A 12,630-nucleotide genomic window follows, 5' to 3' on the forward strand; every position below is an offset into this window, starting at 1 on the left:
ATATACACTTTTATTCTTAACACATACAAGTTTACAATACTTTTGACACAATTGTATTATTATTTTGTTGTAAGTCTATAGTCTGTACAGGCCTTTGAGACTATGTATTATTCAGTGCCTCCAAGTGGTAAAAAAATGAAATTCATTAAAAAAGTGTCTAAATAAATAGTAAAAATACATTAACTGTCATACAGATGTGCAGTTTTAAAATACTCTAAGGTCGAGAAATTTCTCTACATTTTACATGAACCTCACATAGAGATAACATAATTGCCACTAGTCACACTACAGATTACCGCAACATTTAGTATTCAAATAATGCACGGTCCCTTAAACTTTCTCATTAAGGCAGGGGCTTCAAACAATCATCCCAAGGGCCAGAAATGTCCCCTGGACCTCAAGTCTGAGACCGCTGTTTAAATGCATTAGGTTTAAACTATTGAATTAAAAAAACTGACAAAAAATTAAAACGCAAAATGATTGCAATAAAATGCATTAATATTGCAGAAAAGGCCATAAATTGGGGTTATAATGCAAATACCTGTCCAGTTAAGACACAAAACTATTCCTAAATACGAGTGCATTAAATTTGTTATATAGAACACAAACTGTCAAAACATATTTATAATTAATTGAACAATAGCAGCAAGCACCGGTGCATCTATGGATTGGAATAAAGATTTAGCTGAAATAAGCTACTTAGAAAATTATCAGCATGGGGTAAAAATAAAACACTACCACATCGAATGAGTAACAGATTTTATATACAAACTGTTTACAGCAAGATTTTTCATGAGCGCAGACCCTCCACGGCAAACTGCCATCCACGTTGTGCACACCCATACTATCGACACCCATGAGATCAATTTAACAGATGGAAGAAGAAACCCTGTAAGAGCACCTTTGGTCATATAGAGGAGCCAGACATGGGAGTTTACCAAGATATGTAAGGCACAAGACACAGCATCACCAGCCTCTCTCCGGTGTAGATCCGGAAATCTACTAGAGCAAAGCACTTAAAATAATTACAAACTAAGGGAAGAAAGACAAATTTGTCACATGTTTATAGTCCAAAGACCAGAGTTTCTTAAGGCAACAAGAGCCAAGAAAATTTAACTGCAAATATTGCAACTCAGGTGATAAATTCAGTTTAAACCCTTAGAAAAACCATCGAAATGAGTTGATATATTACTACTATGCAATACTAAACAGAGGAGCGCAAATAACCTGCAACATTAAAAACAAAAAAAAAAGCCTTTGTTAATAAAAGTAACGCACAGCGAAGGTCACCTGAACTAAATTGATCTGAAGTTTCCTTAATAGCTCCGCGACATGTAGATGAGGATAGCGGACTAATCTGCTGGGCAGAAGAGTGGCTGCATGTATAAATAGCTAAAAAGAAAAACTGGAAAAACATTAGAATGGAAAGTTGTGTAAAAGCTCGCAATAGAGCATCAAAGAAGTCCATCTCTGTAAGAAAAATCTAACACCACATTCAAAGCAATGTGAACTGGGGCCACTCAAAAAGACAAGATTATTTTGTCTCAACATCAGGCATTGACCAAAAAAAAAAAAAAAATCCATTACATGCTAAAGAAAGTTTTGGATACAGTGAATGAAGATCTGAGTTTTCTGGGCTAAAAATTATATCCACTCAAGAATATAAACAATGTCAGGCAAATGTCCAACAAAGGTGCTTCACTGCCTGAGTTTCTTTCGGTGAAAATGGTATTTCTTAATTAAAGATGGCGGCGCTTCCGGGTCTTTGTTGGTGAGGTCATCATTGGTATGCTGGTGGAGCTGTGCCTCCCGTCTTCAGCAAGTGACTTTTTTTGCGTGTCCCGAATGTGCTCTTACATCACAACACATTTCTTCTCCTCCGGCGGGGCGTTCCCGTCGGCTTTCTCCATCTCCAAAATAATTCTCTTGAAAACTTCCACGGCGGTCTGCGACAAAAGAGTAAAATTAAAAAATGAGTTTAAAAGTATTAGGGCTGCGACCATTAGTCGATGGTGTAATCGATAAAGCTAATACAGACGCTCCCCTACTTACGAAAAACGGTAGATACGAACAATTTTTTGGGGGATGTCAAAAAATATCCGGACAGTGCTGCAAGTTATTTTGTATTGTGTGCACCTTTTTCCAAGTACAGGACAGATGAGAAAATGGTTGGGACGCTTTTTTTCGGCCACTCTCTAACACAGAGGAGCACCTTTTGAAGCTTATCTTCCAAAAGTAAGTTACACTTAACTTTATTTATCTTAATATAACATATTATTTTATGAAATGTTTATTTTTTAGTACAAAACAATACAGGTTACTTAAACCTTAAACATACGTTTACAAACCTTAAACATACAAAATATAGCACTGAAGTAACTTACGAACAAAATCAACTCACGAAAGATCGCCCGGAACCTATCACAATGGTAAGTAGGGCAACGTCTGTAGTCCCCAATGAATTCCATTGTCGACTATTGTTGCGGAACACTTTTTCCAACAGAATGAGGCCTTTTACATAATTCTAATCTCTGCGGACTCGCTCGTGCATAATTGTGTCTCTTTCTTGAGCGGTAACAAAGAAATGATGACGAAACCTCTAGAGCAGGGGTGTCAAAGTCATTTTAACTCGGGGGGCCACACGATAGAACAAACATTTTCTTGGGGGCCGGACTAGTAGAGAGAAAAAAAGAGGAAGAAATGACAGAGAGAGGGAGAGGAATAGTGAGAGGGTGGGACAAAGAAAGAGAGAGAGGGAGGATGAAAGAGAGCAAGAAAAGAGAGAGAATGTGAGAATAAGATAAAAAGAAATAGTCAGTGAGGGGGAAAGAGAAAGAAATCAAAAAAGATTAAGAGGGACAGGGAGCGAGAGGAGTACGCGAGAAAGGGAAAGCAAGAGAGAGAAAAGGAAAAAAGGAATAAAGAGCAAAAGAAGGTAAAATGACAGAGAAAGACAAAGAAAGAAAAAAGAGACGGAGAGTGTGAGAGATAGAGAGAGAAAAAATGGGAGGAAAAGGAAGAACGAGAAAGAAAGAAACACAAGTACAGCGTTTGTGAGAGGCACCTGGCTTTGGCAACATCAAGTGGACATATTTCAACATGCAGCTCGTTTTTCTCTTACGCTGTGGGACGGATTCAATCCCTTAGCGGGCCTGATCCGGCCTGCGGGCCGTCTGTTTGATACCCCTGCTCTAGAGTTTGAGAGCATTTTAGCCTGGATATAGTGAATAAAGACTACTTACTAAGTTTTCAAAGCAGACCTTGCATATCATGGCAATACCTCTGTGATGCATGAACATTTAAGGAGAAAAGAAGTGGGACAGCCGAACTAAACTGAGTCTGACTCACCTCGGTAAGATTTAAGTAACATTCAAGCCAGTATAATTTTTGATCATATACATTTTATACGCTTAACTTTTGCTATAAAGAGAACTTGAGCGTTAGGCCAGACTGTGCCTGACAAACATTTTAACTAAACGCGTGAAGTCCGAAGAACATTAGTAGTAAAAAAATTAAAACAGTTTCGTTTTAAACTGTTGAGAATCGTTAAGTTCTTGTGTTACATATATTGCAGTTGACCACTGAATGAACTTCACAATATGCACAAACTGTATTTGTTTGATATAGTTATTACTGACTAAATTAAGGATAGATTGTTTGATTGATAAAGTCAAGCTCTAGTCTGCTCAACTTTAAATCTATAAGTCATTTTGTTTGTAGAAAAAAATTAAGTATAGAATGCCATTATAAACATATATACATTGTTAATAGGAAAAGAAGTATTGTGCATCTCTAAAAATGTAAAAAAAAAATTAAGTGGGAGGTGAATCCGTTGCTCTGAAAATGCTGGGCTACTAGTGATCCCAAGAGCCAAGAAGAAACGCGCAGGATCTAGAGCATTCTCAGCACACTTCTATTCTATGGCTTATGAATGACCTGAATTTTACGTTGACAATATCTGTATATTATTTGTTATTGCAACATCCATTGCAGCCTGGTCATCCTGGAAGGGGGATTACCTCATGTGCGGTCATTTATCAAGGTTTCATTTTCCTTATTTTGAGATTTTTTTCGTTTTTCCTTGCCCTCATGTAGGTTTCAGATCAGGGGATGGTTTGATAATAGTCTGTAGTTCGCAATAGTCTGTGGACTGTTTGAAACTCCTTGTTATTAAGGGCTATACAAATAAACCTGACTTGACTTAACTTGACTGTCCTACTGCTGCTAATAAGCGTGTCTTTGATTACATCAGTGGTTCGCAAATAGCGGGGCGCGAGGCTCCATTGAGGCGGGAGCGTAAGACTTAAGAACTGGTTTATAGGAAAAATAATGTCTACTTGATTTTTAATTTATTATTCATTTACCCGTCCCTAAAAAATTGACAGGTTAATTTCCAGATTTATTTCCCTACTAACCGAGCACTGTGCCTAATTGTTTTAGATAGGGTACTCTTATTGAATTTCTTACATATTCGCAGTATTTCCAATAAAATATGTATTTTTCATTGCATTTTCCCTGCTTATTATCATTTGCTACATAATAAAATAGACTTCATGCCAGATTTAAGAAAAAATGAATAGTTATCCGACTAATCGTTTCAATTGTCGTGACTATTCAACTGTTAAAATAGTCCTTAGTTGCAGCACTAGAAAGTATGCGGACTGCTTCAATGAGACGTGCGAAAAAGGGAGACCAGGGAATTGACCTCGTTCTCCTTGGCTGAGGACTCCATGAAAGCAGCGCCCCAGGAATCAGCAAGCTTCTTTCCCTCCTCTGGCTTTATGACCCTGAGAAACGAGACAGTGAAAACACGGCTTATGAAATAACGACGACACACGGAGAAGAACAAAATTCATAGCAAAGCCTGATAAAAAAAGAAAAAATATGTATTTTATTTATATATATATATATATATATATATATATATAGTTTGAGTTTGCTTAGAAATGTTCTTTTTTTTAGAAGGAAAAGCTCTGTATTTTTCAGATTTAATTTCCCTCTATGTTCCTGCTCAGAGCATCCGCTTGGAATATGCTGGTCTACTAGTGAATCCTAGAGCCAAGAAGAAATCCACAGGTTCGAGAGGGTTCTCCATTCCGGCCTTTATACTGTTGATTGTTTTGCACACCTCATTTCCGGCCCCTCCTCAAGGTTTCTTTATTTCCTCATGCTGAGGTTTTTATTTGCCTTCATGCAAGTTTTAGATCAGGGAGTGGTGTAAAAATAGTCGGTATGTACTCTCTACAGCCCCTTGAGACTTGTTATTAAGGACAATACAAATAAACATGACTTGACACAAAACTAATCAGAAATACACACCATATGTTGCCAATGTGGTACATTACTATTTAACTGCAAATGTTTGTTTTTAATGCAATATCTACATAATTCTTTAGAGAGCCGTTTACAGCAATCAGGACTCCTTTGTACTATGATAGTACATTGTGCTTGCTAAATGGCTAATGGACGACAGCAGTTAATATATAACCTAAAACTTCCTTTGAGCTAGTAGTCTAGAGCAGTGATTTTCAATCACTGTGCCACGACACACAAGTGTGCCGTGAGAGATCATCAGGTGTGCCGTGAGAAATTATCCAATGTATCCTTTTAAAATTTCATAAAACATTGATGAATCGTTTTCTGCAAATATTTTGTCATTGTCAAATGTCTGTGCGGTAAAAACTGGGGGTATTATAAATTATATTGTAATCAAACATACTGTTCAGGGTCATTTTATAACATTTTTTGGTTAGTGGTGTTCCGCAAAAAAACATGCCCGACTCAAAAAAGGTTGAAAAACGCTGGTCTAGAGCATCATATTTATTTGCATTGATTAATATGTAATGTGAAACAAGACAGTCTATTCCTGTTCTAAGTAATGAAAGCGATTCCATGCAGGAAAGTTGCCAAAGAGCTGAAGAGCTCCTACAACGGTGTGTACTACTCCCATCAGAGAACAGCATAGACAGGCTGTAATGAATAAAAATCATTCTTTCTGACCATCTCGACGTCTTGACTATACTTTCTATTTAATCTGCACCTCATTTGATAAAGAAAAGTGTGACTTTTCATGGAAAGCACACCATTCTTATATACACCTCAAATGGTAGTATATATATACACGAATGAAAACTTTGGAAAACAGACCTCAAATACTGAAAGAGCATTACCTCATTTTAAGGAATTTAGTCTTAAAATGTGCAATGGAAAAAAAAAAAACAGTCAAATGATAGATATTTGCTACTGTTCAAGATTATTATTTTTCAAATAGGTCTCACGTTTATACATGCCATAATTATATATGTTTTTCAATCACTGGTTTAACATTTTCACATAAGTGCTACACTAAAAATCTCGTCCTAAAAAAATACAACGCCCAGTTAATTCCCCTTCATGATTTGATGTTAATATTATCAAGTAAAAATACAATAAATTTGGACTTTTTTACATTGAGAATTATTTCTTTTACATATTCAATGCCTTTTAAGACTTTCCAAGGATCCGCGGGAAGGCTGAGAAAGTAGCTTTTAAAAGGAGATTAAGCGAAGCTGTTTTGCTCGGAAACAGAGGACCGTGACGATTTTGTTTGATAGGGATTACTGGGAAAAAAGTGAAAGAAATGTTTTTATCTTACCCGTGTGTTTTACTTTGTAATCAATACCTCAATAAACCACAAGGGAACTCAGTTTTGCTTCTGTTGTATTCAAAATACACACACTTGTATGCTTGTTTGTGTTGTAACGCGGACGCAGCAGGCACCCGAGCCCTATCGTGCAGGTGCGCCCCGTGTAGTGTTAAATACAGAAATAGAACCAGCTAGAAACTTTATTTGTAGAATATAAAAGCCCCAATTTTTTTTAATTATTGTGTTTACCTTTCCATGTGGAGATCCTTCTTGTTCCCGACAAGAACGGTCGGTACTCTAAAAAAGAAAACATTCATGGTGACTTTTTCCCAATGTATGGAGGTCAATTCTGGTAGATTTACAATAACTTACTGAATCTTTCCAACCATATCGAGTAGCTTGTCATGAAGAACCTGAACAACCTCAAAGCTAAGAAAAGAATATACATCAATCATCATGCTTGATATACCCTGGTGATTAAACTGGAGATCATAAATCATGCTACTTTATACCTTTTCATTGAGTTCACAGAATAAACAAGGACATAGCCATGGATGTCCATTGAGTGAGACTGTGGAAAAATGGAGTACTCATCCTACAAGTGATAGAATGGTTCGATATTAGTCTTGGCATACGACCCAGAATTTGTGCTGCAGTTTCTTTTTGTCCAATTGGCACCGGAAGACAACTTACTTGTCCAGCTGTGTCAACCAGCTGAAGATGGAAGTCTTGAGAATTGACGCTGACCATTTTATTGAAAGCTGCAAAAAGATAAAGGATTTATTATCTCCCAAAGGAGGGGTCTCAAACTCAATTGAGTTGGGGGCCACTGAAGCTAGGATCTGGGAGAGGTTGGGCAGAATGGGTTTTTCCACAAAAAAGCACGGATAAAAACATCCCACTGTTCTTAAACGGAGCGTGTTTTATGTCTGTCAACCAAATATTGCTGCAATGTGTAGTGCAACCGAAACGAGTCCAAGGAAGATTACAAACTACCAAGACTGAAAGTGAGCAAAAAGCACCCTTTTTCTTCAATTCTTTTCTCAAAGAAAGACAAAAAGAATGGAAAAATGTTTTTTTCTAAAGATGAATACAAAATAAGGAATAAGAAATAAGAGAAGATAAAAGGGAAAATGGGAATAAAAAGGAAAATAGGAGAAAAAAAGAAATGGAGCGAAAAAGAAAAAAAGGAAAGAAAGAAATGAAGGGAGGTAAAGGAGAAAAATAGCAGGAAAAAGTGCAATTTCTACCTTTTTTCTTTTATTTTTTCTTATTTTTCTCATTTTTATTTTCCTTTTTCTTGAGTTTTACTTTCGATCTGTTTTTTTTTCTTTCTTTTTTCATTGTTACCTTCTTTTTGTCTTATTTTTTACGGTTTTCTCTTTTATTTTCCCCCTTGTTGTCTTCTTCTGTTGCGTTTTAAGACTCGTTTCTGGTGGCACGACAGAACAGTGACATCTAGTGGGAAAATAATACACACTGTCCCTTTAACTTATATGAAGGCGGGGCCTCAAACTACCATCTTGGGGGCTGCAATTGGCCCCCGGGCCACGAGTTTGAGAACCCCTGTCTTAAACTAAAATGAGATTTCCTCGTGTAACGGACTCCATATTGATTGCTACCATGCCTAATTACTAACACATACCCGTCAACTTCAGCCGATAGCTTCAGTTATCAATGATTGCAATTCCCCTTATTAAGCTAATTTCAACCTTACAAAGACAATGCGGCACCTATTTACGCAGATCAAGACAGACTATGTAGAACATTTAATCAAGTATAAAGTATTTGCATTGGAGAGATTCCCATCCCTTTTTGCGAGGACCTGATCCTTGAGTTCTTCTCTTCTTATGTTCCATGCCTACTTTCACGATTATAACTGGTTGATCATTTGATTGCGACACAAACGCCTGACTTGGAAATATATAGAAACGTGGCGCGCGTGCGTACAGCGTACTTTATCGCCAAGTCCACAGTGGGAGTGAAAAAAATACTTTATAGAGGACAACATTTGCTAGTGTACCCCGAAAATAATAGCAATTTTCAATGACGTTGTCGTTTGCTATCAGTGATCTAGGCGGTCTAGATTAGAGTCTAAATGGGCAAAACGAGATCGGACTAACAAAAAAAATATATTTTCTCACCTACAAAAATTGTTAAATGGTGTATAAAATTTAAAATTATGAAGAAAATCTGTGGAAAATGTATTACTTGACAGGTATGCGGACAGGTAAATCAAGCATTCAAACAACCCTCCCATGCTTTTTTACCAAAGAGTAACAATAATGGTGGTGTATTTCCAAGCACTGAATGCAGCAGCCTTGCTGGAGTCTTTATGAACGTTGTCTCAATTTGAGAAAAAACTAAATGCCAGAGTCTTGACTGAGACCAACAAGGTCAGACCCAAATGTTGTCGACCAGCTCACCATTACAACCTCTGCGGTTGTCCTAAATTCCTTCTCAGTGATGTCACCTGCAATGGGGAGCGCTCACGGATACTGAGCTTTGAGCTGCCGGGGTTAACCCCTAAACCAAGCGTGCCTACATCTGGCCCTCATCCAAAAAAACAAGTCACTCATTGAGTATCTTTGACCATTTTAAACCGTACTGAACATCACTTTTGCGTTGTGAAACTTACTGTTTTCAATTGTAGGGTCATAGGAGTCCACAAACTGTCCTTCGACAAACTGTATTGTGAGAGAGGACTTTCCTGCAAAGGAAAAGGGGACATGACATGACTGATGTGTACTGTAATGTACAAGTCTTCGGTCTCGGAAAGTCCAAAATCAAGAGCCTGCAGCTGGTACAAAATGCCGCAACGAGGTTTTTAAGTAAGACAAGAAAGTTTGATCACATTAGCCTGATTTTAGCTAACCTGCATTGGCTCCCTGTGAGCTTAAGCCGTTATTTTAAGGTCCTTTTGGTAGTATACAAAAATCATGCATGGAATTGCTCCCACATAACTTTCAGATTTAACTTCCCCCGATGTTCTGGTCCGGAGCCTTTGCTCTGAAAATGCTGGTCTACTACTGATCCCAAGAGCCAAGAAGAGATCAGCAGAGGGCATTCTCCATCTGGACTCCGGTGCTGTGGAATGTTCGGCCCACTGAGATCTGCAACCTCAGTGGAACTGTTTATATCTAGGCTTAAACACACTTATATTCTCTTGCTTATGAATGACCTATATTTCATGTTCAGGTATGTGCAGCCCTTTGAGACTCTTTGTAATTAAAGGTGTCACAAATAAACGCGACTTGACATGACGATAGTTTACGGATCCCGTAACTGCCTGGGTCATTGGGGCACCATTTCATGAAGTGTGTTCTTGGCAAGTGGTAGCACCGATCACTCTCCAGGCTGTTTTGGGGAGGTTGGGGTTTTCTCCCCCACATGAAATAGATAGTATTGGCTTCCATGGTTATCAGTAGCAGGAAAAGCCTCCCGAAGGAAAACATTGTGTGCCTTAAACATAAATTTACTTTATGAGATTAGATGGTAGGGCGCCCGCTCAGAGACTGGGAGGTCGCTGGTTCAAGCCTCGGCCGAGTCATACATAAGACTTAAACATTGGTACCCGTTGCCTCCCTGCTTGGCGTTCAGCATTAGGGGGTTTGGTCACCTAATGACTCCCAACACCTCAGTTGGGTTGAGCGAGGGGGCTGGGAATCCCCTCCTCTGAATCAATCTCCCATAAAGAGTCAGAAATTACTTGAGCCACCTCCCACTAGGGGGATATGGCTGTGGTGTGTATATATATAAATGATTTTTTTTTTCCAACTTTCATCTAATCCCATTATTTATATATATATATATATATATATATATATATATATATAAATAATGGGATTAGATGAAAAGTTGGAAAAAAAAATCATTTCGTACAATAAGTTGAAAAATCCAAAAACTTCACCATTCCCACCAAAAATGTTTTCCATGTTGGGGTTTGAATGGAGAAAAATGTTGACGCCTGAACAAAATTTCAAGCCAGAACTCAGAAAATACATTTTTATAGGAATAAAACATATTTGTTATTCACATTTGTTTAAACTTGTTTTCAAATAATTTCCCAAATCCAAAGAGTGAAAGTGTAAAGTTTATTTTTGAAAAAAAACGACAGGCATTTATTGGGAGTTTATTCAAGTCATGGCCCGGAACATTTTTTCAGTCCCTGAGATTATCTTTATTTACTATTGAATCGCACACCACGAATCATTATGTATGGTAGCTATGTTTTATGTACAATTATTTATTAAGGAAAAAAAAGGAAAACAAACTACAGTCCTGTACACGTATTTAACCGTAACCGAGGAGTATTAACATACCTGTCAACCTGTACGTTTTTGCCCTACAAAGTACGTTTATTATGCATTTTAAGACGTGTACGGCATACAAGAAAATCCGTACGGAAAAATGCAAATTTGGCAATTATGGGTACCATCCGGTATATACCGACTCAATCAAGTCAAACTAGTTCGCCGCGGTATCCTCAATCTCTGTATCGATTTTTTCGTTGCAAACGAAGCGAGCAGTTTGATGCTACTGTGTGCATGTGTCTGCCGCCTGGGGATTTCCCATCATGCATCATTCCATGGGAGTTGTGTAGTGAAAGGGAGTCCGTCTCTTTTTAGAGAACCGGCTTTTTCGACTCAACTCATTAAAGACGGCTCACTTTGATGCATTATATTACGAAATATTATGTCGTATGAAGAAGTTAAGAAAAAAAGGAGAAAATGAAAAGACAGGTTTGTGGTTATCCCTTTAATCAGTGGATTACCAAAAATAATTTATTGCAGAAAATAATTAATTTGAAAAAGAAAATTCTACTTAATTATATTTGCATGAATTTTTTCCTTCCACAGTAAACGTCCAAGCTACTTCAGTTTTTTAACTTTTTTTTAATATAAACCTCATTAATGTCGAGCAACTCAGTATCTCACAACAAACTGTTAATTAACAATATAGATGATATAACGAAACACATGTACAATATAACATGTTAAACTACATAAATAAACACGTTTGAAAAAAAAACACGGTGAAAGATTATTTTGTAAGGCAAAATACGACCGTTTGTAAGGGCATGGAGCCGTGGAGCTTGACAAGTATGTATTAACTTTACACATTACTTAAAATAATTTGTCTGTTAAAAGCTACATTTCCAAACGCTGAATTGATATTATAATATAATATATTAGTCCGTTAGTTGAACAATTTGATCTGACTTTTCTGGTCTGAAACGAAAACATAATTTAACAGTATGTTTCAGGAATTATAACTTTCTATTATATTTTTCATGAAATACATCATGTGTTTTTCCCCCTCTATATTAATCCACGTCATGCGTACGAAACGATCGTGCTGTATCGAGCCAAGCGGAACGCCACCGAGTTTTACGACACAAACGCTTAGAACAACGTGTGCTGCTCGAACATAAAGTCCGTATAAGAATTTTGTCATCGCAAAAAACACAAATGTAAACAAACGACGTCAAAAGGGATCCTCTTGTTGCTGAGGTCAGCCTCACACGATGAAAACAAAGCGAGGACTTTAGCATATTAGCCGGATAGCTAGCTAGCCAACTAGCTAGCATAGCACGAGCCCGGGAACATACTCACCCACAGATCTGAAACCGATCACAGCAATCTTCCGAAACTTTGGCTGCGGCATGGCGGCAGAGTCGATCGCCTGTCGATCGTGTAGCACACGTAGGTAATCGAACACTAAACTAACTTGTAGCGCCACATTCGGCCTAGGTCACGTGACAACAACAAACTTTCTAGGTGAGCTACCTTCTAGGCCTGTACCAGATTCGAGCGGTTCCGTACGATTTTTACTCAACCAAAGTGGGGGATGTTTTTTCCCTAAATCCTGCACAGTCCACAATTTCGACCGATTAGTCCAAATCTTTAACCGATCGCGCGCACTAGAAGAGTTTACGAGATAGGCTCCACCTTTTTTCTGTTAACGCGAAGGCTAAAGTAACGGAAAGTGTCATTGTGTAAGCA

General features: G+C 37.8%; 1 protein-coding gene across 1 annotated transcript; it reads right to left on the reverse strand.

Moving 5' to 3' along the window:
• Nucleotides 1–742: 742 nt before the first annotated feature.
• rhebl1 (Ras homolog, mTORC1 binding like 1) lies at nucleotides 743–12,630 on the reverse strand. The gene is made up of 8 exons (XM_088338419.1): nucleotides 12,241–12,630; nucleotides 9,264–9,335; nucleotides 7,319–7,386; nucleotides 7,138–7,220; nucleotides 6,998–7,054; nucleotides 6,875–6,922; nucleotides 4,706–4,787; nucleotides 743–1,946 (listed from the first exon to the last, which is right to left on the reverse strand). Exons 1-8 carry the CDS (start codon nucleotides 12,290–12,292, stop codon nucleotides 1,854–1,856), a joined length of 555 nt encoding a protein of 184 aa, XP_088194545.1. The 5' UTR covers nucleotides 12,293–12,630; the 3' UTR covers nucleotides 743–1,853.

The sequence above is a fragment of the Urocampus carinirostris genome, chromosome 6 (assembly GCF_059441175.1).
Source record: "Urocampus carinirostris isolate Australia breed hairy pipefish chromosome 6, RoL_Ucar_1.0, whole genome shotgun sequence".
Taxonomy (NCBI): domain Eukaryota; kingdom Metazoa; phylum Chordata; class Actinopteri; order Syngnathiformes; family Syngnathidae; genus Urocampus; species Urocampus carinirostris.